The sequence below is a fragment of the Microtus ochrogaster genome, chromosome 2, assembly GCF_000317375.1.
Source record: "Microtus ochrogaster isolate Prairie Vole_2 chromosome 2, MicOch1.0, whole genome shotgun sequence".
Taxonomy (NCBI): domain Eukaryota; kingdom Metazoa; phylum Chordata; class Mammalia; order Rodentia; family Cricetidae; genus Microtus; species Microtus ochrogaster.
Window position 1 is genome coordinate 2,146,663 of NC_022010.1, and position 27,665 is coordinate 2,174,327.

The window sequence follows — 27,665 nt, forward strand, 5'->3', positions numbered from 1 at the left end:
CTCCCGAGTGCTGGGATTAAAGGCATGCGCCACCACCGCCCGGCCTGAAGAGGGTCTTTTGGTTCAGAGTAGAGAGTCCCACCACAGAGCCAGGCAGGGCTGTGTTGCATCTCTCTGCAATTATACATTCAGTCTTGCCTTTGAGTCAGAGCCAGGCCTGTGTGCAGTAAGGCATCCCACAGATTGAGAGGGAGCTGCTGTCTGCACTATCCCCCTCCCTGGCAGCCTGTATCCCCATCCTTCCTACACTTCCTACACCAAGAGAGCTCAGCTCAAGGCCACCAACCACTGGCAGGACAGGTTCCAGGTCTCTCCTTAGGCAGTCAGTGTCCTGGAGCCCACCCCAGACCCACTGAACCTAAGCTCCATTGCAGCCAGTTCCCAGGGTGCACACTCAAGTTTAAGAAGCCCCGCATTGGAAGGGAGGAATCCTGGGAAGGGGGTCACTGCCCTTTTCTTCGGTGACCCTTCCTTTCACTCCTCCTGATTCTTTGTAACTTTTTTTATTAGAACGTTGCTGCCGCTGAAGGCTGGCGTCCACCCAGGTCTCCTGTTAAAGGTCTGGCCTGAGGTGAGGTGGCCTGTTGAGAGGAGATGGAGCCTTTAAGAGTCACTGTCTGTGGAGGTCTTCGGTTCACTCAGGATATGGGGTAGTGAGATCCCAGTCCAGTCTTTCCTGCAGTCATTTAAAGTGAGCAGGTTTTATTTTACTTTTGTTTCCTGCCCAGACACCCAAGGTTTGAGCTTGGGCTGGAACTTTGAGATGCTGAACCAAAGCAAAGTCAGTTGGCCCAGTCCACCACGTGCTTGGAGGACCTCTGTCCCACCACGGACACCCACACGTTGCCTGTATACAGCTTTCTTCACAGGAGCCAGGAGTCGGAATCAGCCCAGATGGCCACTGACAGAAACTGCAGCCCCAATCCACTTGGATGACAGAGTGGGAGCCATCGCAGCTGGAGTGGTGTCTCCACAGGAAAGGACAAGAGGTGTGGATGGCAGGAAGGCAGGGGTGGGCTGGCCTCCCCACCTCCCCTCCCTGCTTTCCTTCCAACCAAACTGGGGTCAGGATGGGGACAAAGTCAGGGTTAAGGTCAAGATTAGAGTCAGGATTCAGGGTTAAGGATTAGTGTGTAGGGTTTAAGGTTAGGTTTAGAGAGATTGGGTGTTAGGTTTTAAGATTAAGGTTCTGGCTCTGGTTAGGGGTACTGGTTCTGGTTTGGGTTTAGGGTTTAGGGGTTAGTTAGGTTTAGGGTTAGGGTTAAGGTTGGGATTTTAGATAAGGGTGCAGAGTCTACCAAACCTACTTCAGAGGCACAGACATCATCTCTAACTGGGGCTGGCTTGTGTAATGGTCTAAACTGGGTCATTCCCGTCTAATTTAGGGTTTGTGGTTCAGAACTGAACCTTACTGTCCACACATGGTGGAGACGCTCAGGGAGAGGAGGTTGGGAAATCAGAGTAAGTCAGAGGGCACTCCGTGTCTACCTGCCCAGCCCAGATCTCAGCTCTCCGGCAGAAAGACTTGTCCTCTTCAGTGTATGATGTGGATCTTATTTCGGCTAATCTACTCCTGCTGCCGCGTCTCACACAGGGAAGTCAAAGGACTGGTGTCGTCCTCTCTGGCATACAGTCGTTTCTGCCCTGTGTGACTGTGTAACCTGCAGTTACAGCCCTCAGGAAGCTGAGGCAGGGATATCAGTTCCTGGGATATGAGTTCTAGGTCAACCTGGGCTACATAGGAAGACTTGTTCTCAAAAAGAAATAAAAATGGGCTCTTTACATGACTCAACTCTCATTGATCCTTGGAGCAGGGATCAGTGGTCAGGAGTGGGCAGAAGGCTCTAAATAATTGCCTGAGGGTTTGGGAAAGGAGCCAATGTGTCATAGGGTGTGTGAGGACGGGATAAGAGCAGAAGCTAACTGGATCCTGTGAAGGTCACTTGCTAGCATGTCATTGGTCGAGAGAACAGGATGTCCCGATAATGAGGCTGGGATTCGTGTATGGTGACAACAGAGAGACAATAGCCCTGGTATCTTTCCTCACCTACCTGGGCCTAGAGTTACAGAGGAACCTGAAAAACGGGCACAAGTCACCTAAGTAGCCTTTAAAGTGACTTTAGTAGCCTTAAAAGTAGCCCATTTTCCAGATGACTCAAGTCCAGATGGCGTGGACATCTGTCAGTGGGGGAGGGAAGGCCTGGAAGCCTTCTTACTTGGAGGAGAGAGCCACATGGGAAGCAGGGCCAGGGACACTTTGAATGCTGCCTTGGTGCCCACATCCCAGTTGTGGAACGAAGCCAACTTTGTCTGGCCTCTCTCCCCCTCTCTCCGCCAGCACCAAGTCTCTAAAATCAGGTTCTTGGCTGGCTTCCTGGGATGTGGGCTTTAGGGTCCACTGGAACGGTGCCTGGGGAATTTGAATAGTTACATTGGCTACAGGCAAGCAAAGGTTGCCATGGAAACCCTTCATCCCTTCCCAGACCTGCAGTCTCTTCTCCCTCCCTGGATGCTCCATTCCCAGCGTCTCCTCCACACGAGGGCAGGGAGACCACACAGAGCCCGATGAAGGCAGAGCTGTGGCAGCATCTCCTCTCAGTGCCTCTGGCTTCCCTCACATCCAGTCTGGACAGGGTGCCTGAATTATTATCTCCTGTCAAGTCCAAGTCCCTGCTTAGGGCCTTCTGGCTCTGCAGAGTCCAAAGAAGCAAGCACACACTTTCTGTCTTGCTATTTAGCTGTTCTTTTCTTCCTTAACACAGCCACCCATGGGGCAGCCAAGTCCTTGTTCAAGGCTGCTTCCTCAGTGCTGGGCACGATTCTGAACCTAGAACAGGTGCATGGAAGAAAACTAGGAAAGGTGGAGGAAAATAGAATCCATGCCAAGTCTACTAGCAACAAAGCCCCAGTTTTGGCTGCCTGGAGACCAACTGGAGACAACTGCACCCAGAGACAGGCAAGATCATCACTCTGTCACTGCCAGAGGCCACAAAGCCTTAGCTCTGACCCCACTTCCTTCCTAGAAATGATGCCTCCAGGGGTTGGAGTACAGCAATTAAGAGAATTTACTGCTGTTGCAGAAGACCTGGGTTCAGTTCCTAGCACTCATGTGCTCAAAACCACCTGTCACTCCAGTTCCAAGAGTTCTGGTGCCCTCTGCTGGTCTCTCAGGTTTCTGCACACACATGGTGCAATACATCACATAGACAAACTCATATACACAGAATAAAAACTAAACACTAATGCCCCTGTCTTCTAGAACTCACAGGGTTCTGCCTGTGAAGAACATCCTTCCTCACTACTTCAGACATTGCTAAGCAGAGCTTGTTTCTCCCTTCCCACCACAGGAACTCAGAAGACGACTAAGGCTCACCCTTGCTGACCAAGGGTTGCTGGAATTTTCTTTCAGAATATCTAAGACTTATCCACCTGACTCAACATATATATAGCAAAGTTCACAGCATCAACACACGTGCATGCACACTCGCACATTCTCACACACACGCACACATATGCATACCTCAAGTCATCCTCACATGCTGGATTTTCTTCTCTGAGATTCCCGTTGACTAAATCAACTTGCCAGACCAAGAGTTGTCATGCCCCCCCCTCAACGTTCTCTTCCTTTTACCCGCCCATCTTCTTCACGGCCCATTCTCCATGCATGGATCAGAAAGACCCTCAGACAGCACTAAGTGCGGCAAGAGCATTCCTGAACTCAAAATCCAAGTGTGGCTATGCTTCAGGGCCTTTGAGCCTGCTCACCTTACAGAGTAAATGTTTTTATCCCCAGCTGCCTGCATGGGCTTTGTCTTCCTTCATCCAGCTGTTTCTCAAATGTCACTTCCTCAGAGAAGGCTTGTCTGTCTGTTCACCACCTGAAATCCTCCTCAGCCCCACCTGACCCTCTGACGAAGTATAATATTTACTCTATTTCCCCCTCCTCACAGCAGCTCACACCGTTGCCCCTAAAGTGATATGTTCAAGTCCCATCCCCACACCCGTGCATGTGACTGTTTCAGAAGATGGTTAGACCCTAACCCTGCTGTGGCAGTATTCAGTGTTCGGGGCACAGCTGTACTGAGAGGGAAGTCGGGGTATCAGGCACCATGATCCTAGCATCCAGTCTGACACAGGCTTGAGACGTGAGCTGTGTGGTTTGGCCAAGTGACTGTCTGTCTCTGAGCTTTGGGGGTTCCCCTGGGACATCTGTACCCCACCATGTCACTAAAGAAGTCAGCTGTCCATGAGCCTCTTGGGGACTGTAGTTCCATCAATACTACCACACCCCTCACCCCATAGGCAGTTGTGACATCTCCCTTGTAACTGTCCAGGAATGCCATGTCATCTCTGTGTCTTCCTTGCTCCTCGTGTCACTGAAGGCAGTCCAGCGACCTGCAGCACAAGGAAGAGTGGTCCTGAAAAGCTGACAGAAGCCCTAGAGCCCAGAGGAATTCTTGAGGGAATGCTAGAAGAGTTTGTTTGTCTTTAAAATATCTGGAAATGGTGATGGCGGATTTTATTTTTCCCTCTGCCTCCTTTCCAAACAGGTGCAGTGAGCGTGGTGGTGATTTACAAAGCAGGATGGCGTCCATGTCAATTTGCTGCTAATGAGCAAAAATACACTGTGTAATTGCCATGTATCGAAGGCAGCAACAATGAGCTTCACTGGGTGGTTTAATGTTGGAGCTCGGTTCAGCAGGTGTGTGCAGACTTTGCAACAGAGGCGCTCTGCGCCAAAGCTGACACTCTCTCTTTTGTCTGCTCCATACCGTGCCCCTCGGAGGGCAAAAGGCAAGGTCTGTGGGGTTCCTGGAGGGACATCTGGAACCTGGCTGTGTAGCACCCATCCCCCGCGTGCCTTATCTCAGGAGCTTACGTTGTGCCTGGGATTCTGATGGCCAGGGTGTCTCAAGCACCATCAACTGAGTGGGACATTACCCAGTGCATGTCACGAACTTTCCCTGATGTGGGAGTGTCATATATCAATCTTTTGATTTCATTGGTTAAATAATAAAGAAACTGCTTGGCTGGCCCTCATAGGTTAAAACATAGGTGGGAGGAGTAAACAGAATAGAATGCTGGGAGGAAGAGGAAGTGAGCTCAGAGACACCATGCTCCCATCTCCAGGGCAGACGCGAGAGCTCTGCTCTCTGAGGCACACACGATGAAGCTCCGACCCAGGATGGACATAGGCTAGAATCTCCCTGGTAAGCCACCTCGTGGGCTACACTAGAAATGGGCTAGTCCAGGTGCGAGAGTTAGCCGAGAAGAGGCTAGATAGAAATGGGCGAAGCAGTGTTTAAAAGAATACAGTGTCCATGTAATTATTTTGAGGCATAAGCTAGCCAGGCGGCCGGGGTGCTGGGGACGCAGCCCCGCCACTCATATTACTACATTTCCCGGCCTGGATGCTGTATGTAAATATCCACAGAGCTTACTCCGTCATGGGTGTGTGTCGACAGTTGCCACAGGTGCCTCTCTTCTCTCTGCCTCAGGAAAAGACCTTCACACTGCAGGTTAGTGGGTCTGGAGGTCAAACGCCTTCCTCAGGAACCTTTGAAGACGCTCTGCACATTCCCTTGCATAACAAGTGCCACCCTTCCCCAAAGCCCCTGCCACCTGCTGTGCACGTGTGTGTGTGCACGTCTGTGTTTGCATATGTTCATGCTTGTGTGCATGTGGTGTGTGTATGCTCATAAATGTGTGTGCTTGTGTGTGTTTGCATATATTCATGCATGTGTGTATATTCACATGTGCATGTGCACACCATGGTGTGTGTGCAGAGGGCAGAGGTCAACCTTCAGAATCACCTATCCTCTATCACCCCTCACCTTGTTTTTTGAGACAGTTTCTCACTGAGCCTGGAACTCACAGTTTTGGTCAGACTGACTGTCATTGTGTACCTGGAACCTTGTCTCCATGTCTGGTCATGGATGCTGGCCTTACAGACATGTGCTACATGTTTGGCTTTTATGTGGGGGCTGGGATCTGAACTCAGATCTTCAAGCTTGCAAAGCAAGCACTTTGCCTACTGAGCCATCCCTCAGTGCCCTCCAGCCTCTGCCTCATAATTCCTGATGATCAGCTACCCCATTTGCTCACCCTCATCAGAATGCAAGCCACACAAGAGCACAGATCTCTAATTTTCTTTCAGTGAACTTCAAGGGCCTAAAACAGTGTCTAGTACACAGCAAAGGCCTGATTAATGCTGCACAGTCACCTGAAGCCTACAGTGCAGTAGGAGCTCCACAAAGCCAGCCGTTGCTCCAACAACCCCAGTCAACACACCTTGAATTAAATGTCTACTGTCTGTTAGGCATAAACGAAGAGGCCACCTTAAAGTAGCCACCATCCGGGTCCCTGAAACAGTAAGGCGGACGCTGTTGCCTTGTCCATTTGGAGAGGACGTGAAGTGCCACATCCATACCACATCTGCACACATCACAGGCAGCGGGCTGACTCAGTGTCACCTCCCCAGGATTCTGTGGGACCAGCTAATCCATCTGTCCTCGTGTCACATGGATGAGGGAGGCACCTGGGCAATGGGACATCTCTTGCAGCAAGGGTGTGTGCAAAAAGGAGACGAAAATAGGAAAGGGGGACAGAGTGTATAATGTAGGAGATCCATGAGCAGGGGGAGGGGGTCTGGAGGGCACCTTTCGTGCTTGCAAGACACCACGGCGCGTCCCATGGAGATAGCCTTCCTGCCTTGCTCTCCAGCACCCACAAACACCAGGGACATAAAGAAGACCAAACTGAGTCGCTCAGCCTCTGGGGGGACCAGCGGCCCCTTGGATGAGAGGAGGAAGCAGCAGAGGGGCTGGAAGAGTCAAGACCAGGGTCAGGGCGAGGTTGCTGAGCAGTCTTGAGTTAGTCCTTATGGGGGTTCCGCTGTCAGGGGAAAGGGCTTGACTCCTAAAGTCTTCAGGATTGAGTTTGGGTTTAAATCTCACTCTACCAGCCTCAATCCTGAGCCCACTCCCTGCACCTTGACAATGGCTTTTTAGTTTTTGGATCCCTCTGCATGCAATTAACTGAAGAAAAGATCTTCACAAATGACACCACCAAAGGGGAAGAAACTTGTCCTTCCAAGGCTTCCAGAGAGCCCGCTGGTCAACCAGCACGTGCTTCCTGACAGACCGTGCAAACCCAGAGGCCTGATCTTGGAGTGAGGAATTAAAGTCGCTGTTGAGCACTCTCCAACCCCGACCTGGGGGTGGGGCTCTTCTTTGTAGAATCCCTGCCTAGGAAAATTAGCTGCAGTTCTTTGGAGGGAGGGGTACAGCAGCACAGTGGTCACTAGTGGGGGTTCTGGTCAGAGGGACCTGGTTTGATGTGACCCTCAACCAAACATCCCACCCTCCCTGTGCCTCTTACCACCTGCAAACTGAAGAGAAAAGCAGGACCAGTCTCATCAAGCTACCGTAAAAACTCAGAGGACTCTCATTGGGAAGGCTGGCTCTCGGTCATAGCCTGGCAATGGTGCGGGCGGGGGCATGGCTGTGCTGGGACTCTGGAGGCAGCTCTGTGGTGGCTGGTGCAATCTTTACCTCCTTTTCTTATGCGGCACACTGCTGTGTCTTAGGAAGCAGGAGCCGAGCCTTGTTCCAAGTCTGCATCTTAGAAGGATGGGTTCCAGCTCATCCTAACGCTAACAGTTTAGACAGGACAGAAGGAAAAGCTGAGTGGATGTTGCCTCGTCACACAGACACCTTCATGGATACCTCTCCAAATCTCTGTGTCTTCCAGATGGAATGCTTATTTTAGCTCCTTCCAGGCCCAGTGTGTGTCCCCTCCTGAGCTCTCTGCCCAGTGTGCTCACAGCAGAAGCATATGCAATATCAGCCTGGGGCTGAGAGACAGATGTTGTGATAGTACCTGTCATGGAAGCACGAAGATATGAGATGGGATTCTCAGCATCCACGTAAACACCACCACAGCAGCATGTGTCTGTGCAGGGGAGGAAGAGACTCAGGCCCCTGGAGCTCATGGGTTAGCTAGCTTAATCTCAGTGGTTCAGTGATGGACCCTGTCTCAAAACGTGTAGAGGGGCCAGAAAGAAAGCTGAGCCAGCGAAGGTGCTTCACCAAGCTTGAGTTTGATCACTGGAACCCCCGTGGTGGAAGGCAAAGGAGAGAACTAACTCCTGCAAGCTGTCCTCTGATAGCTACATACATGTACTGTAACACGCATCATACACACGTCAGTCTTTGGCATCTACATTCACAGGCACACATGTGCACACACATACATGTGCACATAACGCACACATTCACACACACACACACCACACATACACACATGCTGAAACTATCAGAAGCTGTGTTTTGTGCTATAAGAAGCAAGACCTTGACATCAAAGCACAAGGTATATGCCACAACTTTCTATTTCCTCCAGCCAGCTCCTGTTCTAGCCCCTGTATCTGGGACCTCCTTTCCAGGGTCTCAGGCAGGGGTACGGCTTTCCTGCCTCCTCCCTAAAGATATGGGTTTTTGGCTCCTTAACAGAGTTCTGTGGGGATTCCATTCCACACAGTGGGCCTTAAGTGCAAGCAGAGTACTTGGTTACTCCCATAAGATTTGTGCCACTATTGCACCAGTGGGCATATCGGGCAGGTAGCTGGATGAGACTGGTGATTGCCTTTGTACGTCACAGTGTGTGTAGTTCATTCAGCTCTGTGAACACTAGTCAGGAGGGGTGAAGCTTCTAGTGGGGCGCCTGTTTAGCTTCCCCACACTTCATGACATAAGTATGTGGTATGTTCAGCAATAGGGTCTTTCTGTCAGGTTGTGGAGGGTTACCAGTAACATTGGCAACAACCGGAAATGTCTGGGGACAGTCCATGGATCTCTTTGGTCATTGATACTCATTCCCAGCACCGAGGTTTTACTTGGTGGCAGAAGATGTTTAACTGCGGCAGGTCTCCTCCATTATATGGTGTCTCTATTTACGTTCCTTTCACATACATTTGCTTTTAAAGGAGTTTTTACAGAAGCAGGTTCCCATACGGCTTTTCAAGAGGCCTTGAGTGTTAGCTGTCCCTCCTCAGAGTCTCTTCGTTATGCTTTTCCCCTACCCCGCTCTGTATTCAATCTTCCTGTTCTAGTTTCCCCTCTATTCTCTTCATAACACTGTGTTCTATTTCCTCTTCCTCGGGATACTCTCTCCTTTTTCTCCTCAGTTACTAGCTACCTAACCTCTGTGGAAATGGAACACACATATACAAAGCTTAAAGCTAACACCCACACATAAGAGAAAACATACAATCTCTGCCTTTTTGGGTCTTGGTTACCTCACTCAGGATGATTTTTCCCATTTACCTGTGAATTTCAAAATTTCATTTTTTCTTAACTGAATTATATCCTATTGTGTAAATGTACCACATTTTCCTTATCCGTTCATCAAGTGATGGACACCTGGGCTGTTTCCGATTTCTGGCTGCTATGACTAGAGCAGCGATGAACACGGATGAACACATATCAGACCTGAGACTGGGTATGTCATAAGCCTATGGGAAAACCGACTGCCGTAATTTTGCTAAAGGAGCAAAGCAATAAAATGACTCCTACGGATATTGCTATACTACATCAGTGCCTCGCGCAGCCTCACCAGAGAAGCTTCTAGGGATGGATGGTAATTCAGATAGAGGCCCACAGACGTACAGTGTGCAGAGGCTGAGAGACTTTGGAGTGCTCAGTCCTAAACGAGATGCCTTCATCAGACCCCCCCCCCGGTCCCCACGACTCAGGGATCCATGCAACAAGGAGGCACAAGCTCGTGAGAGACAGAGGTGGGGCATGACTCCAAGGGAATGGCATTTTCCAGACACAACAAGGCTGATGCATGTACGAACTCACAGAGACCGAACAGCATGCGTAAGACCTGTGTTAAGTTCAGGCCAGACAGAATCCTAGCACAGACACCCCACCATGAGACACTGGCTGTGAGGCCCCAGATAGCATACTCCCTAGGACAGGCCCTCATCTGGGGAAGTGAGTTTACATCAAAGACGGCGTTGGCATCACACCTTCTGCTCCCCACCTATCCCCTGCTTCCGGCCTAGGATGGAGAACCTGGCTTCAGGCTTATGCTGTGAAACCTCCTTGTCCTTAGAATGGTCTAAGAGACCTTACCTCGGTCACGTGGGCTGTGATTTCTCTCCCCAGAGACCCTGCCATGCTGTTGCCTGTCTGTCTATACTTGGCATTAAATAAATCTCGTGGCCTCAAGGACAGCTTTTGTTCCAGCGCCCTCTATCTTTTCTAAGGCCTTCCAGGACCCAGCAGCTCCCCCATCAGGAGCCCTCCTAGGCTTTGGGTCTAGTGCTTGGAAATGAATATTCTAGACACTTTTCAGCTTGCAGATGGATTGGGGACAAACGGGAACTTGCCCCTCAACCAATCATTGGAGGCAGCCAGCTGTAACTAGGTGCACACTCAAGCAGTCAGTTTGTGAAATGGCATGCCTATACTCTGATGATCAGGAAAAAAACCAAACCTGCAGATGCTCTTTTCTATGGTTGTGGGCCCCCGGAGGTCTAGGGCCAGGTGGAGTGGGGCAAGGCCACCATGGAGGGTCCTTTATGGTGGTCCCCATCCTCCCTGTACTTCCTCAGCCCGGAGATGATTTTGTGTTTGATGTTGTATGGTATAATAATGAGCAGCCACTCCTGTGCTTTCCCTAATTATTAAGAGTGATTTCTGCAGTGTTGGTTTTGCGTACCCACTGCACAGTTGTGCCTGCCTCATCTTCCCCAGCTCTGCCTGGAGGTACCGTCACTATTCTAGGATGCAGAGAGCGCTAGAGGCTCATCCTGGTTTCCCCACCTCCACAGTGGCTGTGTCCTCTGACTTTGCACTCTTTCCTGCAAACATTTTAAATTATTTATTTAGTTTCTTTGCAGCATTAGCTATGCAAACCCAGGGTCTTGCTCACACTAGGCAGCCACTCTGCTACTGAACAAAGGCCCCAACCCTCCTTCCTGCAAACACACAGGAGTTTTGCATTTGTTAGAGTGTGATGCCCACCCCTGTCCTCTGTGAGAGATGTGGAAACACATGGGAAAGGAGATGAGGGGGCCGAGACAGCCCAGGGGTAAGGTGCTTGCTAAGCAAACGTGAGAACTGAGCTCGGATCCCCAGTACTTACGTAGTAGCTGCATGGCTACATGGATCTATAGCCCCAACCCTGGGCTGGAGGGAGAATCCTTGCGGCTTGTTGGCTAATCTGGAGAAATAGTGAGTTCCTGCTCCAGTGAAAGATTCTACCTCCAAGTTAGGTAGAGAAGCAATTGAAGAAGACACCCAACTCCTCAATAGGCACAAAAACACATGTGTGTGCGTGCGCACACAGGCACACACACATATACACATATGCATATATTCACACGTGTGCATGCATAGGCACACACACATGCATGCACGCACAGAGAGGAAACCACACATGGAGAGGAAGTCACAGCTAAGTTTCCTGGTTCTTTCAGCTGCCAGTCATGGCTGACAGCCTTTGCAGGATGATTCTAAACCCTGGCCTTTCTCAGCCCCTTAGGGTGGATGTGATGGTTACCACCACCAACTTGACAAGATCTAAAATCACCATGGGAATGAATCTCTGGGCATATCTTTGAGGGAGTTTCTAAACTGGGTTAATCAAGGTGGGAAGATCCATCCTAAATGTGGGCAGCATCTTCCCTTGGGGGTCCTGGACTGAATAAAAAGGAGAAAGTGAGCAGAGCCTCCCCCCCCCCCCAGTGTTCATTGCTCTTTCCAACAGGGAATGGAGTTAAGCCCTTCTGGGAGTGTTTGAATGTGACTTTCCCCAACCAGTGGCGCTGCTGGGTGAGATTGTGGAGGCTTGCTGGGGGAAGTGCATCATGGCTGGTCTTAGGGAGTTTGCATCCTTGCCCCACTTCCTGCTTGTTGGTTCTTCTTCCCATGCAGATGCAGTGGGACCAGCCAGCCTTGTGCTTCTGCTGCTGCTCCATCCCTGCCGTAGTGGCCTCTAACCCTCTGGAGTCATAGCCAAAATAAACTTTCTTCTCTAAGTTGCTCTTGTCATGGTGTCTTATCACAGTGACAGAAAATGACTGAGGCTTCAATGTAGCCATGAGCCCAGATAAACCTTCCTTCTTGAAGTTTTTCTTGTCAGGCATTTTGCTACAGTGACTACAGATTGGTGGGGGTCAAGGTCACCACTGATGTGTTGCTCTTCAACTGCTGCTTTTGAGGAACATTTGAAAATAAATGTCACAATCCATACTAATTGTGTTAGCTTGACCTACAAACTTGAGTTATCTGAAAGGAGGAAACCTCAATTGAGAAAATGCCTCTCTAAGGCTGGCCTGTAGGGAAGCCTGTAGGGCTTTTTCTTGATCAGTGATTGATGGTTGAGGGCCCAGCCCATTGTGGGTGGTACCCATTCCTGAGCTAGTAGTCCTGAATTTTATAAGAAAGCAGGCCGAACAAGCCATGAGGAGCAATCCAGTAAGCAGTTCCCCCCCATGACCTCTGCATTAGCGCCTGCCTCTTGGATCCTTCCCTACTTGGGTTCCTGCCCTGACTTCCTTTGATGATGAACTGTGGTATGGAAGTGTAAGCTGAATAAACCCTTTCCTCCCCAAGTTTCTTTGGTCATGGTGTTTCATCACAGCAACAGCAACCCTAACAAAGACACTAATTAAGTTCATCGACTTTAACAAAGTATCCTTCCTGAACTCTTCACATCAACTGCACTTACCTCCCTTGGCCAGTCTTCCAGACTCCTGCACAAGGGAACTAAAAAGTTATGTGGGGAAATCTGTTTAGGACAGGGCAGCTGCGTGAGCCATTCCCACAGTCACAGGTCATCCAAGTACATGGACAGATGAGCACCCAAGTCCTCCACTGTCCACGGGCTCCATCTGGGAGACTGAAAAGATTGGCAGGTCCGGCTCCTGCGAGAGGCGCCATATACTCTGCCCCAGCCTGATTTACACATGAATGCCAGGCGTGTTTAGTGATGTGGAGAATGAAGATGCTATAGCTTTCCTACTCCAGCTGCAGGGACCTCTGGGAGTAGGAAGGTGATAAACAGATGGAGATTTTTGTGGATGCGGCATAGAAGAATTGAGGACCTATTGGTCCAAGGTGGAGAGCAGATCCTCCTGGAGGGGAGAGCTGAGCCCCCCCATGTGAAGAGGGCCACTGATGACCTGGGTCTTCTTCCCCGGATGCGAACATGATGGCTTGTGGAGCTTCTCAGACACTCTGTGTCCACAGCTGTGCTCTCAGTTAGCCTGCTCCTGTTTCTGTCTCTTGTTGAGGCTCTCCTGTGGTCCTGGGAACAGTATGCTGACTCTTCTCAGTGGCATTTATGTCCCGTGTTCCTGTCCTTGTGTCCCAGGGACAGACAGGGCTGTGGTGCTGTGGCCAGGTTAGCTGTCCCAGTCTCGATTCTGTTGCTGTGATAAAACATGACCCAAAGAGACTTGGGGAGGAAATGGTTTATTTGGGTCACAAGTCACAGTCCATCATCTGGGGAAGCCAGGGCAGGAACCTAGGGGTAGGAACTGAAGCAGAGACCATGGAGGGGTGCTGCACACTGGCTTGCTCTTCTCGGCTTGTTCAGCTACCTTTTTTATATGCCCCAGGCCCACCTGCCCAGGGGCGACATCATCCCATGAGGTGACACATAGGCATTGCCACTTTCTGCAGTACCCTGCTTTTGAGAACTTTCCCTCATCCAGTAGCCTCCCATGGAGGAAGAACACTGTCTTGGGCTGCCAGGGCTTCACCAGTGTCTTTACTGCCAAGTTAGAGAACAAGAGACCCTCCCAAGGACCACGTCAACTGAGCAGGTTACAAATCAGAAAGGAGAAGACCCCCCCTTGACACACACACACACACACACACACACACACACACACACTGATTCTAGCACTCTCTATTCTCATCTTCTGCCGCTCAGAGGGAAGGCGCAGCGTCTTTGAGAGGGAACATTTCTTTGGCTTGAGTCCCTGTGTGCGATCCCTGTTATTTTCCCTCCTCCATAGTCCAGCTTGGTGGAGGGTGGGCTTTGGCTTGACATCACATGGACCTGGGTTCTAACACTAGCCTTTTCAAAATCCTTGCTTCTGAACCCTAGCCTGTACCCACAGAACCCCAGGGAACATGGGGGCTTTAAGGTGAGGGACTGCACAATCCTTACAGGCCTCCTCCAAAGGCCAACAAGAAAATCTCAATGGTCACTCCTGCTCCAAAGGTCCTCATAGGGGTGTGTTGGGGGAAGTGAAGGGGGAGGGTGTCCTGCTTCTGAGGTGCCGAGCTTCATGCACTTAGATGCCTTCCCACATGTTTGCTTTCAACCTCTGAAGGTGTTAACACTTGTCCATGCAAGGGAAGGGCCTCAGGGACCAAGCAACTGAGGAGGCTCGCCTCACAAGAGGAAACTGAGGACTTAGGGCTCCATAGAGAGGGCCAAGGCACTGGATGCCATGCTGTGCTTTCTGCCCCATCCTCTCCTTCATAAGACCCTGGTGACACCTGTCACCTGGTGAATACCATGTACAGGACATTCCCAGGGAGCAGAAAAACCCCCAGCGAAGGAACAAGACTAAACATCAAAGCAGAAATAGTTGCATGAAGACAAAAAGCCAAGCCTGGCCCGAGAGGAGCTGTCTGCCCATCTGGTCTGATAAGCCAAGAACACCAGGCACCTCCCAGAGGGACACAGTGTTCAAGAGAGATGGTGTACCCAAAAGACGGTATGGCAGGAAGATCACAGACTGGGACCCACAGCCCTAGTCACTGAGGGTACGCAAGGTAGTGGCAGGGTAAGGCTGGGGTGTCTCTGGGTGACAGAGCACTTGCCTGGCCGTGACCCATTTCTGAAGAGGAGAAAGGGGGGTCAGAATATACTAAGGGCCATCAGGACACCTCCAGTTGGGGCTCTTCTACAGACCGGAGGACCATGTCAAATGTCACAACTACTTCAGAAAACAGTTATAACACAAACTTACAGCTACCAGAAATTCCACTTTCCTAAGAGGAACGACAGCATTTGCTCATGCGGAGGCTTGTGTAGGGAGCTGGGACAGCTTCCTCATGAGTGACAGCTGAACAGAGCAGGAGGGACATGCCTTTCCACGGAAGAGTACGTTTGTCATCACTGTGTGTGGGGTGTGCAGGAAGCCAGAGCAGAGAGAGGCCTTCTTGAAGATGCAGACTGGTAAATAGTGCCAGGAAGTGGGTGAGCTGTGGCCTCTGGATCAGAGAGGGGTAGAGAGAGCAGCATCCAAAGGCCGGGAACCATCAATGTACTCATGCGATGGCAGAGATAGATCTATAGAGCTGTCTTGGAATGAGTCCAGTCCACGTTGTAACCACGTGCATTTGGTTGGGTGGCACGAAGGAGACACTGTCGGGATCCCCACATGGCAATCACTGTAGGGTTCCATCTGCAATCTGCAGAACGACAAATGGAGTCTCAGAGGGGGCAGATCACTCCCCTAGTAAGTGGTGCAACTGGATTAGGACATAAAAGATGGGAACTGAGAACTCCACTTTGCCAATGTAAGGCTACTTCAGCCTCAGATGCACAAGGGTGCAGTTACATGTCAAGGTGCCAGTGAGGGTAGGGAGAAAGGAGAGAGAGAGAGGGGGGGCTGAGGACCAGGTGGAGGTCACAGAGGGAGAATCAGAAGTGAGTAGATAGAGGGAGGGATACTTCGTGGTGACCCACAGAGAACAGGGTGTGAATAGATAGAGGGAGGGATACTTCGTGGTGACCCACAGAGAACAGGGTGTTTGGTTTTCTTTCTATACCCCTTATAGCAGCCCTGATCCTGAGCTTGGTGCCCAGAACATCCTGGCATCCCACATTGCCCCAGTGAGGTGTTCACATCAACTTATGAAAAGTTGGTTTCTCCTAAGGAATATTTGGTCTCTTCTCATCAGGAACAGTTTGAAGGCCTCATGGTGCCTGGCCCCACCTCTGCCCTGGACAGCCACCTCTATATCTGGCCCCACCCCTGCAAGGGACAGCCACCTCTATATCTGGCCCCACCCCTGCCAGGGACAGCCACCTCTATATCTGGCCCCACCCCTGCAAGGGACAGCCACCTCTATATCTGGCCCCTTTTCCTTCCCAAGGAGCCATGAGTCCCCAGAGTGGCTTCCAGTCACACCAGTCCTGTAGCTGAGGTCCTACCTGTGGTTTAAGTCTTTGCATCATCGACTTGTATGCACTAAGGGCTTGATAAACATTTATGGGCCTCATGACGTCATCTTGAAAAAGGCAAACCACAGCGACAGTGTTGGTTCCTTGAGATTCTACTGCTGAATGATGTCATAGGGATCTTAGTTCTTCTGAGTGTGCACTATGGTGATACCCCCTCTAGATGTCTTTCTCAGAGTGTCCCTGATTTCTGACTGTGGATGTGAATGAAGGAAAAATTGCATCATAGACGCATTCTCTCCAAACCTGGGAAGTCATGGACTGTGTGGCCTCAGTCTGGGTGCTTGACTTCTCTGACCTCCAAGTTCTTGTATATAAAGTTATATTGCAGTGATGGCAATCATAGGGCCTGCTATTGTTTCTTCCTTGTGGGTGAGGAACGGGAATGGAGAGGAGCCCCTGAGGAGCTCAGTCAGGAGCCCCTGAGACCCTGGTTCATCATAAACACTCCTTCTACCACTCATCTGCACGACCAGGCTGGGCCACCAGAGAGCCCCAGACAGTGTCTTGGCATTCTCACAACATGCCGAGGGACACTACACCTCTAAAGAGAGAGCAATGTGACATGGGGGCTGATTCAGTGAGAGGGAGCCTTGCGAAAGTCTATTAAGGAACAAAAGAGTCTGCAAGCCTGAGTGGAGTATTTGTGTTTGCATTCTGATGTGAGATTAACTCGCCGTGGAGCAAGGTGGGGCCACTTGGTGTGAGTGTGGGCCGTGCTGGCTGACATGTTGGGGAGAGTCTGAGACCCTCATGTGCAAGGGTACAATGTAGTGGTTCCTGGCTTGTCTGGCATGAACAAGACCCTGGCTTCCATCCCCACCAAGGAACAAAGAACAAACAAAAGAGCTAATCTCTTCTAATCTCCATCAGAATCCCTCTGCCATGGATGTGATCCTAGCGCTTAGCCCTCTGACCAGAACTTAGTGCTCAGGAAATACTTCCTGGTTGACCGACCCACTTGCAGGGCACATGGGAACCTGTAAAGTCAGAATACTTTCTTGTCTCCCCCCTCACCCAGGACCCAAATGGCTACCTTCCTCCAGGCCCACTTTCCCCACTGTAAAGATGAACTCTCCAAGTTCGCGGAGCAATCGGCTCTGATGCTGGCTTTTATAGGCCACCAAGATCTGCTTGTCTCTCTCACCTTTGACTTTGTGCTGGATGACAGCTTGCTCAAGGGTCCTGGTGCCATGAGTTCACCATGACAGGGGTCCTCACAGCAGTGGAGGCGTTTGTGCCTGTGCCCTGTGTCATGCTGTGGGCGTTGATGTGTTCTAAGACACAGAGGGTGTGAACAAGCTTTGAGACCTCATATGCCTTCTGGAAATCTTGCCTTCATGAGCAGAATGGGATCCTGCTTAACACCTGCACTTGGCTCTTTAGAACTCCAGTGGGCAAGGATTAGCACCTCTGGCTCAGTGCAGGCTCAACACACACACACACACACACACACACACACACACACACACACACGCACGCACACATGCACGCACACGCACGCACGCACACACACGTGCACACACATGCGCACACACACACGCAAGCACACACACACACACGCGTGCACATGGACACACACACCATATGTCTGCAGCTCCTGAGAGGCATCAAAAGTAACCTTCCAGCCTGAGACTGATTGCCAGACAGACGTCTTCACAGATGTGGGACGAGGCCTAGGATTTAAGTTTTTTAAATCTTCCATGTGATCCTGAGGTTCAGCTGTGGCTAAGGGCCATACAGGGTATGGGCTAAGGGTAGAGGATAAAGGCGGCTAGGAGCCGCCCCTCAAACTCTCCACTGTGGATCTGGCTGAAGTCACAGCTCTGTGCAAGCTACTGTGGTATTTTGGTTGATTTAGCTATAACTTTGTTTTTCTATCAACACATAATTACAGAATCATTGATGTATATACACGTATGTTGTCCACAACATTTGTTCATGGTCAACGCACAAGTAAAGAACATGAGATGGTAAGGTCTGACATGCACACACTTACGGAACTATCGCCAGGGTCAAGATACTAGGCATGAAGCAGGTCTCGATTTGCAGAATCATAATCCCAACTACTGGGAATGCTGAGGCAGGAGGGTCATAAGTTCAAGGCCTGACTGGGGGCAGCTTAATGAGACACTGTCTTAAAAGGACTAAGAGGGCCAGGGACTCAGGAGCAAAGTGCTCACCTAGAATTTGTGGGGCCCTAGATTTGATTCTCAGTACCCAAAGACACAGCAGAGTTAGTGGATATAGCTTCTGTAGTCACCAACACCCCCAAATATCTTAAACATTTAAGACACTTAAACATGTGGCTTCATTGGCCTGGAACGGAGACTCTATCAGAGAAGCAGATCATGGCCTCGGGTTCCTCCACTAGTTCTGCTATTTGGTGGCTGTGAGACCCAGGGAGTTTGCTTCATGCCTCTGATCTCAGGATGGTCCCCCATTCCCTGGGCTCTGGGGGTCACTGTCAGAGACAATGGGAGATCACTTGGCTCAAATGACATGGCGTCATTTTTGCTATCCTACAGGAAAGCTGAGGTGGTGAAAGCTGACCTGGTAAGGTGTACTGGAATGTTCTCTCTTGCCAATGACACCATTTCCCAAACTGGGCAAACTGTAAAGAAAAGAAGCCTGGTTTGCTTCAGTTCCTGTGAAGGCCCCATGACTGGTGATGGCCTCTTGGCCCACAGTCCAGAGAGAGGAGAGCAGAGTGTTCACATTAGGAGGTGAGATGCACACAAGGCCCCTCTGGTCAGTATCTCTGTTCCTGTAATGTCACCCTGGTTGTCAAAGAGCCCTATCCTGATGACCTTATTGGACTCTAATGACCCTCAAAACCCAGCTGTAGCTTCATGGATAGAGACCCTTTGGTCTGGTCCCCTCAAAGCAGGGACTGGATGAATAAGTCAAACCTGTGAGCCAGGTGTGTGTCACCTCCCTGGGTGCCCTCTGCCCAGCTCTGTGCTGATACTCACTTACCTCCCAGTTTGACTGGGAGAAGCACATCTGTCACATTTGGGATCTTGGGGACGGGAGCTGCAGCACACTTCCTCATCCTGGCTATCGCCAGCATCCACTGCCTTTGCCCCCCTCCTCCCCACCTCACAATACACCGCCGAATGGGGTCCTTGGCCTGCAGCCTGGTTTGTTGGGGGCCGACTTGGCAAGGTCTGGTCTGGGCTGGGGTCAGAGCCTTGAAAGAATTAAGGTTTCAGTTCCTGGGAACCTGTCTTCCCCCTGAAGAGACTGGAGTTATCAGTCCCAAGGCCGCTATCTGCTCTGTCTGTGGCACTCTGGAGATGTCCCGTGTTTCCTTTGTGCAACGTTGTTTGATTAATTTCCTGCTGGCTTTGTTCCATTTATGATATATTTCTGCTGAGTCTGGCCCGTTTCCCCCTGAAACCTATATATAAGACATTGTACTCATAAATGCACTAGCTTGCATGCACCTTCAGCTTATACAGGATCTGCTGGCCCCACTTTTCCCTTCTTTTTTATTTTCTCATCCTTGGTCCTCCCCTTAGGAAGCTGGCTATACTCCAGGCCATCCCAGGAACACAACTTTGTCCCATTCCTTCTGCAGAATCAGCCCACATCTCTCGAGGTCCTGCAATTTCTTCCTACATTTGAACAAACCTCGTTTTGTGGACTAAGCTGGAAGATGCAGCCTGCTACCCAGGCCTTGGCCAAACCCGGCTCCAGTGTTCAACACCCATCTTTGTGCCTCTTGGCGCTCAGGGTCGGGGTGGCAGGCAGGAGAGCTGTCACTCATGCCCCAGTGACTATCACAGAGCTTCTCTAAGGTGGAACATTTCTAGCTACTGGGCACATTTTTAGACTCTCAAGAGTGTGGTGATTTTAACTGGTTTTGTGTTTAAGGGAACACAGCTCAGAGAGGTTCACACAGCAGGAAGTGTGCTCAGAGCTATAGGAGCACAGCTCTCCCTGCAGACACTCCTCAAACAGGGAGCATAGCTCTCCCTGTAGACACTCCTCCTACAGGGAGCACTGCTCTCCCTGCAGACACTCCCCACTCCTCCCACAGGGAGCACTGCTCTCCCTGCAGACATTTGCACAGCAAGTGTTTGTTCAGGCAAACAACCACAGGTCAGATGTTGTCCTGGGATGCTCAGGGATAAACACCAAACCAAACTAAAACAACAGACCCGGGCTGTCCCTTGATGGAGTTTGCATGGCTGAAGATTGAGTTCTGCCTCCAGAAACGGGACAATAACCCAGTGGCAAGGAGAGGTGCGTGATGCCTGTCCGGAAGCCGACCGGGTTCTCACCTGGTCTTGTTCTTCTGTTTGCATTTGTTGGACAGTGATCACAGGCTTGTCTACACTGTCTTTAGATTTCAGAGAACCTTCAATGGAAAAGAGCCTCAAAGGGGAGTCTGTACTCTGAAAATCTGCACCCACAGTGTTGATCAGAGTTTAGGTCTCATTGGACAGACCGCATCACATGGCCATTCTTCCCCCACAGTGGAGGCTGGGACTTCAGCTGTGGTAGAGAAAGGCTAGCGAGGACATGAGTGGGTGTCCAGTGAACTCACCCACAGAGTTCAGAGACACATGAATGAAGGGACCACAACCCGCTGAGGGTCACTGATGGGGCAGCTCAGGCCTCGCGATCTGGCCACAGAGGTGTGGTTGGGGATGCAGGCAGCCACACTGCAGAAGTGTTATTCGAGTTAGCACAATGAAGTGAGCTTGGAGAAGCTGTAGGAACATTAGCTCCATGCCATGGAACAGCTCTTGTAGTGGTGAGAGGCAGGCAGGCCACCAGATCGTGCTGGGAATAGCAAAAAGGATAGAATACTCTGGTCTTTGTTCACAGAGCAATGAGGAGATAAAGCTAGGAGGAGCAGAATCAGGGAGGGGGCTCTGAAAGTGGCCAGGTGAGAGATGGGGGTGCACACCTGTGTGTGAGGAACCCACGGGAAGAGGATCAGACTTGGGGGAGTGGGGGCTGTGAGGGGACAGAGTCTCAGATGACTTCCAAGTTTTCTTCCTGCTGAACCAACAACACATATGGTGCTACCGTCCTCTGGGCCAGCCAGCCCTGTAGGGGACAGGTCTCTGACACAGGGACAGCAGGACAAGCGAGCCGAGAAATAAGAAGCTTGGCTGTCTGTGAAGTGAGATGCCGTTTCTCTGCAGAGCACTTTGCCTCAGCTGCCATGCAGTCTTACACTTTCCTGATGAATTTTATCCATGTTGCACACAGCCACCGCCATGGTGGGAGTTTATCCCTCTTTCTGCTCAGGGCCCATGGTGTGTCACTACAGCACGTCTGGGGACAGCTTGTCGGATGTCACTCTTCTCTGCTCGTCCAATGCCCCATGCTCATCAAGTGTGGCTGTCAACACCTCTTTCTATGTGTGCAGCTTGTCCTTGGAAGGACCTCCGCCCCCTGCCTCCCCATGAGCAGCCGGGGCTTCTAATGGTTTCTGACAGATGGAGTGATCCCACAGTTCAAAGCCAGTGATGGAGGAGCAGGGGCCAACTCGGTGGCAGTTAAAATTCGCAGCATCGCGGGGTTGGCATCGATTAGGGGAGGCAAGCCAATCTCTCCCACCAAGTTGGCTCCCTGACCAGTGACAAGCTCGTCCTGTGTTTAACGTGACAAGCTATCTGCCCGATAAAGTCCCTGCTGGCTACACAAAGCTAATCAGAAAGCTGAAATTGCCTGGGCCTGGGATAAATGGGCACAGATGCCTCTCTCTCTGTGCCTCTAGCTATAGGGCGGTGGGAACGAAGCTTTCCAAATTGCTTCAGAACTGTGTCTCCACAGCTTCTTCAACTATTGATTTCTCTCCCTTTGTCCAGAGTGCCTTATCTATTTTACTAACTTCTCCTCCACATGTCAAAGGAAAACACATTCATTGGAGAACTTTTGAAATAGTCTGGTGTCTAAACCAGGTCTCTTCCTTTGAAGTCAGCCAGCTTCTAGATGGCTTCAGACTCCTAAGTTCTAAGTTCCTGAATTGGGGTTGTTTGTTATGCAGCATTATTACCGTGAAGCTGACTAATGCAGGGATCCTCATCCACTTGCCTACCTCAGCTCTAATGTGGGAACCTTCTCCCTGAACCCCTAGATCTAGTTCACTGGCATTTGTTGTGGTACCACCTGGCTTGTTTCCAGGATTTTGGATTGGAAGTTTGGTCCTTTGTATGGTGATGGTGAGAGATGGTGAAACCTTACACTGGGAGGTGATTACATCACTGGGAGTATCACTCTTGGAAGGGATTAATGTGGTTCTCATGGGACTCTGGGTAGTCCTGTGGGAGTGAGTTATAAACGGGCTAGCTTGACCCTGTCCTCTGCCTTCCTAAATTGACAAATGACCACATGGGCCAATTTACTAACACATGTGTATGTATGTGTGCACAGTCGTGTGTGTGTATGTGTGTGTACACACTTGTGGTGTTTTCTCTATTGGGCCTGTGTCTCTGGGGAGCCCTTGCAGAACTTCTTGCCAACTTGACTTACCAGATATGTTATGTTCTGTGCTGTGTTGTGTTTAAATGTGTCTCCCAAATGTTTTTTTTTTTCCTTACTTAGTTTTTATTCATAATCATAAACTTAACTCTGCAATCCAGCTAGACTTGAAGGGGAATGAGGAAAACATGGAACCCAAAGGACTTCAGTGAGAGCAGAGATTACAGGGTACTGCGAGCAGATGGGGCTGGGGTGCTCTCCTGACCTACAGAAGGAATGGTCTGGTGGGTAAGAAGCCCGCAAGTCAAAAGAATCAGAGTTGTCCACAGTCGGAAATGGTGATCTTCTTGCTGGTCTTGCCATTCCTGGACCCAAAACGCTCCATGGCTTCCACAATGTTCATGCCTTCTTTCACCTTCCCAAAGACCACGTGTTTGCCATCCAGCCACTCAGTCTTGGTGGTGCAGATAAAAAACTGGGAACCGTTTGTGTTTGGTCCAGCATTTGCCATGGACAAGATGCCAGGACCTGTATGCTTCAGGATGAAGTTCTCATCCTCAAATTTTTCTCCGTAGATGGATCTGCCGCCAGTGCCATTATGGCGTGTGAAGTCACCACCCTGGCACATGAATCCTGGAATAATCCTGTGAAAGGAAGAACCCTTATATCCAAATCCTTTCTCTCCAGTGCTCAGAGCACGAAAGTTTTCTGCTGTCTTTGGAACTTTGTCTGCAAACAGCTCGAAGGAGACGCGGCCCAAGGGCTCGCCATCGGCCGAGATGTCGAAGAACACGGTGGGGTTGACCATGGCTGCAGCAAGAGGCGAAAGGGGACAGCGGCGTCTGTAAAGCGGCCCCAAATGTTTTGTATAGGAAAGCTGACCCTTACATTATTAAGCTGAGCAGCCTTGCACACACACACACACGCACACTGACAGAGAGAGAGAGAGAGAGAGAGAGAGAGAGAGAGAGAGAGAGAGAGAGAGAGAGAGAAACGAACTAGGTTTATTTGCTTCTTCCCTCTGCTGCTGTCATGGGCCCTGTCCTGTCCTGTGGTAGCCTCCTGATGGCTGCATCCCTCCCAACTGCTCCCTTGCTGTGCCCTTTGCACTCTGATCTCTGACTGGTGCTTTGTGTCAGCCCCTGATCTGGTGTCAACCCAGCAGGGCTCCACATCCCAGCCGGGATCAGCACAAACTCTCTGTGGCCCTGATGCTCAGTGTCTCCCTGACATCTCCTAGACACCCTTTACACCACAGCCGCCCTTGGACAGCCAGGCCTGGCCTGGGCCTGCCACTCTGCCCCCAGGTTGGCTCCTGTCTTTGGAGGAACAGGTACCCAGAAGCCTCCGTATCCCCCTTGGGTTCAGCACCCCATCCTCTTAGGAACTCCTGAGAGAGATAACTGTACTAATCACCTCAGCTTTCGGCTTCACTGCCAACGGCAGTCAGCGTTACCAAGGACTTCTCAATTGGATCTGGGAGGGTGCATGAACTCAGCACCCACCACCCAGACATTTTATACGGTGACTTTGGGATGCTCAGATCCACCACAGATCCTTCAATGCTTCATAACGGGGACACTTTCAGAGTAATTAATTCCAGCAGCAGGTAGATTTTGATTAAAAGCAGAATTGACAGATTTTGTGAGCTATAAATCTTGGAGCCTCCCGGCCCTGCTCCGACTTCTTTTTTTTTCTGTTTTATTTTTTTTATTAAATTTTATTATTCAATTAAGGATCTCCGCCTCCCCCCCCCGCCTCCCATCTCTCTCCCCCTTCCCCGATCAAACTCAACCTACTAAACCTGGATGGAGGTGGGCGGTCCTTGGACTTCCCACAGGTCAGGGAACCCTGATTGCTCTTCAACCTGCTCCGACTTCTAAACTCCGAGGGTCCTCCCTGCCCAGAAACCTTAACTGCCACGGTGGTGATGATAACGTTGTCCACAGTCACTGAGAGTGCCCGCCCCATGGATCAAATGTCACTCCAAATGTCCTCAGCCAGATTGTGTCACCCCCCCCCCCCGTTACAGATGAGGAAACCTTCCCGAGGCCACTCCCTAAGGATGTCCAATAGAAAGAGCCATGCGTGGAGAGACCTCAGGCACACCACGGCTGTGCTGTCTGCCTCCATGGGATGAGCACAGGCGGGGGCTCAGCATCCAGGGCCTTGCAGTCATTGCTGCTGACTGTTGACACTCAGATCCCCAGACACAGCTCTGTGGCCCAGCCTTGTCTCTCCCTCTGCCTTCTACCTCCAGAGCCTGGGTGCAGGCCTGGCCATAGCTTCTGTGAGCAGTACTCAGCAGTGAACACCTGTTGAGTGGTTCTAGGTTTGCATTTGCAGGCGCAGCAGCTGCGGGCCACAGCCCCACAGTGGGGTTGGGTAGACCCGGGGCCTCATCTATGGTCACCAGACTTCAGTGTTAGTGCCTGCCTGTCTCCAACTGTCCCCTGGTCTCAGCCAGTCTCTGCCGTATCCATCTTTGGAGCCGCTGCGAAGGCTCATCCGTACTGTCGTTTTGGTTGGATTTGGAGATACCTGGGAGACTCATCTCTGGGGGATGTTTCCAGAGATGTTTATTGAGGAAGGAGACTCACCCTGGATGTGGGCTGGAGTCCCAGACTGAATAGAAAGGAGGAAGTGAGCTGAGCATCAACGCCCATCCCTCTGCTTCCTGCCTGGGTGCCATGTGACCAGCCACCTTGTGACCAGCCGCCTTGTGACCAGCCGCCATGTGACCAGCCGCCTCACACTCCTGCTCCCCACCATGATGAACTGTGTCCCGGAACCGTGAACCACAACCAACCCTTCCTCCTTCCTTCTGTCCCTCCCCGTGTCCCTCTGTCCGTCAGTCTGCCCCTCCCTTCCTTCCTTCCTCCCCCTAGCTTCTTCTGCCAGCGCTTTTGTCATAAGAGAAATCTGGTACCTAGCACACTGTTCTGTGAGCACTACCACCACCAGGCACCAGGTGTCCTTCTTGATCACATGGCTGCATCTGCTGCTGGAAACCACTGGGAATTTCCAGAGTCCACTGTTAAAGCCTGTCCTCTCAGGAGGCTGTGAAACTCTGGGAACTGGGGCCTGGCTGGAGGATGCAGGTCACCATAGGTGGGTTCTCTGGAGTATGCTTCCCCCACCCACTTCCTGCCTGTCTTCTGCTTCCTGGGACAGTGTGATGTGTTTGACTTTTCTCAGCCACGTGTTTGCCACCATGTTCTGCACAAACTGATGAGACCAGTGGGCATGGACTGAACCCTCTGAAACGCTGAGCCCAAATCAAACTCGCCTTTGGTGTTTTGGACACAGCAACCCACAGCTCTGCTTTTATGACTTCCCAGATGTGGCACCTGGTGAAGGGAAGTGGCCAAGTACTAGCATCACAGAGCATGGGGCTTCCCATCTTCGGGGAACACCTCTCCCCAGCTTTCCCGGCATTCTACTGTGTCTTGGGCAAGTTGGCAGCTCTCACATGGGCAGGTCCAGACTCAAAGACAACAATTGGTGCTCTCAGCCTTGGTTTCCCCTACTGACAAAGTAGAAACAAATTCCTTCTTCATAAGACACTGTTCATGAGAACATCACGGTTCTCCTCCACAGAAAGGGCTCTCAGCATGAGAGTCTCAACACCCAGGAAAAACAGGGAGGACCAGGAAACCCCACATGGTGGCAATAAAAGTTGGATTGGCTTAGACCAGTTTGTAGAGTCAGGGACTGAGAACTCACCGCATCCCAAATGACCCGGGGTTTGTTTCTCATGGGGACTTTACAACTTTCTGGAACCTTCCTGATGGGAAACCATCCCCAAGCCCAGGGAGCCGGTGAATCCACCCCTTTCTAAAGAAATTTTTCTTAATTGTGGTTCAGGAGGGAACACAATGCAAACCGACCCTGAGTCTGCTGGGTGGAGTGAATGGGATCTGGGCAGACGAGCACCCAGTGTTCTACAGAGTAAGGATCCTGAGTTCAAGTCCTCCCACCCTGCGAGTTCCCACCTTGGCAGCAGATACCGCTCCATCAGGACCTGCTTCTAGCTTGCTTGTGTAGCCTAGACAGCCAGCCTTTCCCTTTCTGTGCTTCAGCCCCACACACAACTGGGGACAAGAACGGAAGCTTTCTAATGCGAATGTGGTAAGGGGACGGAAAGCAAATAGCAGTGCAATCTGGGGTAAATCACAGGTGTGGCCGTTATCTTTGAGACTAAAGTGATTTTCATCACCTAAGGACAATAAAGGAAATATTTACCTTGTTGAGGCTGGTCAGCTGACCTCCTATGAGGTCCAGAAAGTTCTAAACCAGCTCTGTGGAAAGGCTAATGGAGGGGCGGCATTTGCTCAACTCTCCCTGCTGACCACGTGGGCCTCCCAGGCCCCAGCCCACCCCACTCTCCTCCCTTCTCAGCCCGTGGGTGGCTTTAAGCCCTTTAAGCTTGTAGCATGCAGGAAGTGCTCTAGGCTGAGGACCTGGACAGGGAAGAGGGACTCAGTCCAACCTTGTCTCCCTGGCTTCACAGGGTGAGGAACTGCAGGGGCTTCAGCTAGGGTCAAGTGGACAGTTCAGGGGTTGCAAGGCTGGATCCAGGCTCAGGCCACTCTCTAAGTTTTGTCTGTGTGTCCCTGCTCAGCAGACAACAAGCCTTCCACCTTCCCTTGACTTCTCACCTTTGCCAGGGAGCCTTTCTTCCTCCCCAGAGGGAGGCAATGGAAGGATCCCTGGGGTTGAAAGCCTGGCTTTAAAGTACAGAGAGGGTGTGCATGCGTGTGTGTGTGTGTGTGTGTGTGTGTGTGTATGTGGGGTGAGTGTGTGTGTGAGTGTGTGTGTGTGTATGTGGTGTGAGTGTGTGTTATGTAGGGTGAGTGTGTATGTGGGGGTGTGTGTGTATGTGGGGTGAATGTGTGTGTGTATGTGGGGTGTGTGTGTGTATGTAGGGTGAGTGTGTGTGTGTATGTGGGGTGAATGTGTGTGTGTATGTAGGGTGAGTGTGTGTGTATGTAGGGTGAGTGTGT

At 50.9% G+C, this 27,665-nt stretch overlaps 2 protein-coding genes across 4 annotated transcripts in view; both read right to left on the minus strand.

Annotated features, from left to right (window-relative positions):
- Nucleotides 1-27,665, minus strand: part of Sez6l (seizure related 6 homolog like) — a 166,649-nt gene that overhangs the window by 89,685 nt on the left and 49,299 nt on the right. The gene's annotated exons all lie outside the window — the stretch shown is intronic.
- On the minus strand, nucleotides 22,762-23,504 carry LOC102002697 (peptidyl-prolyl cis-trans isomerase A). Its single transcript, XM_005344230.3, has one exon. The coding sequence runs from the start codon at nucleotides 23,465-23,467 to the stop codon at nucleotides 22,973-22,975; it is 495 nt and encodes a 164-aa protein (XP_005344287.1). The 5' UTR covers nucleotides 23,468-23,504; the 3' UTR covers nucleotides 22,762-22,972.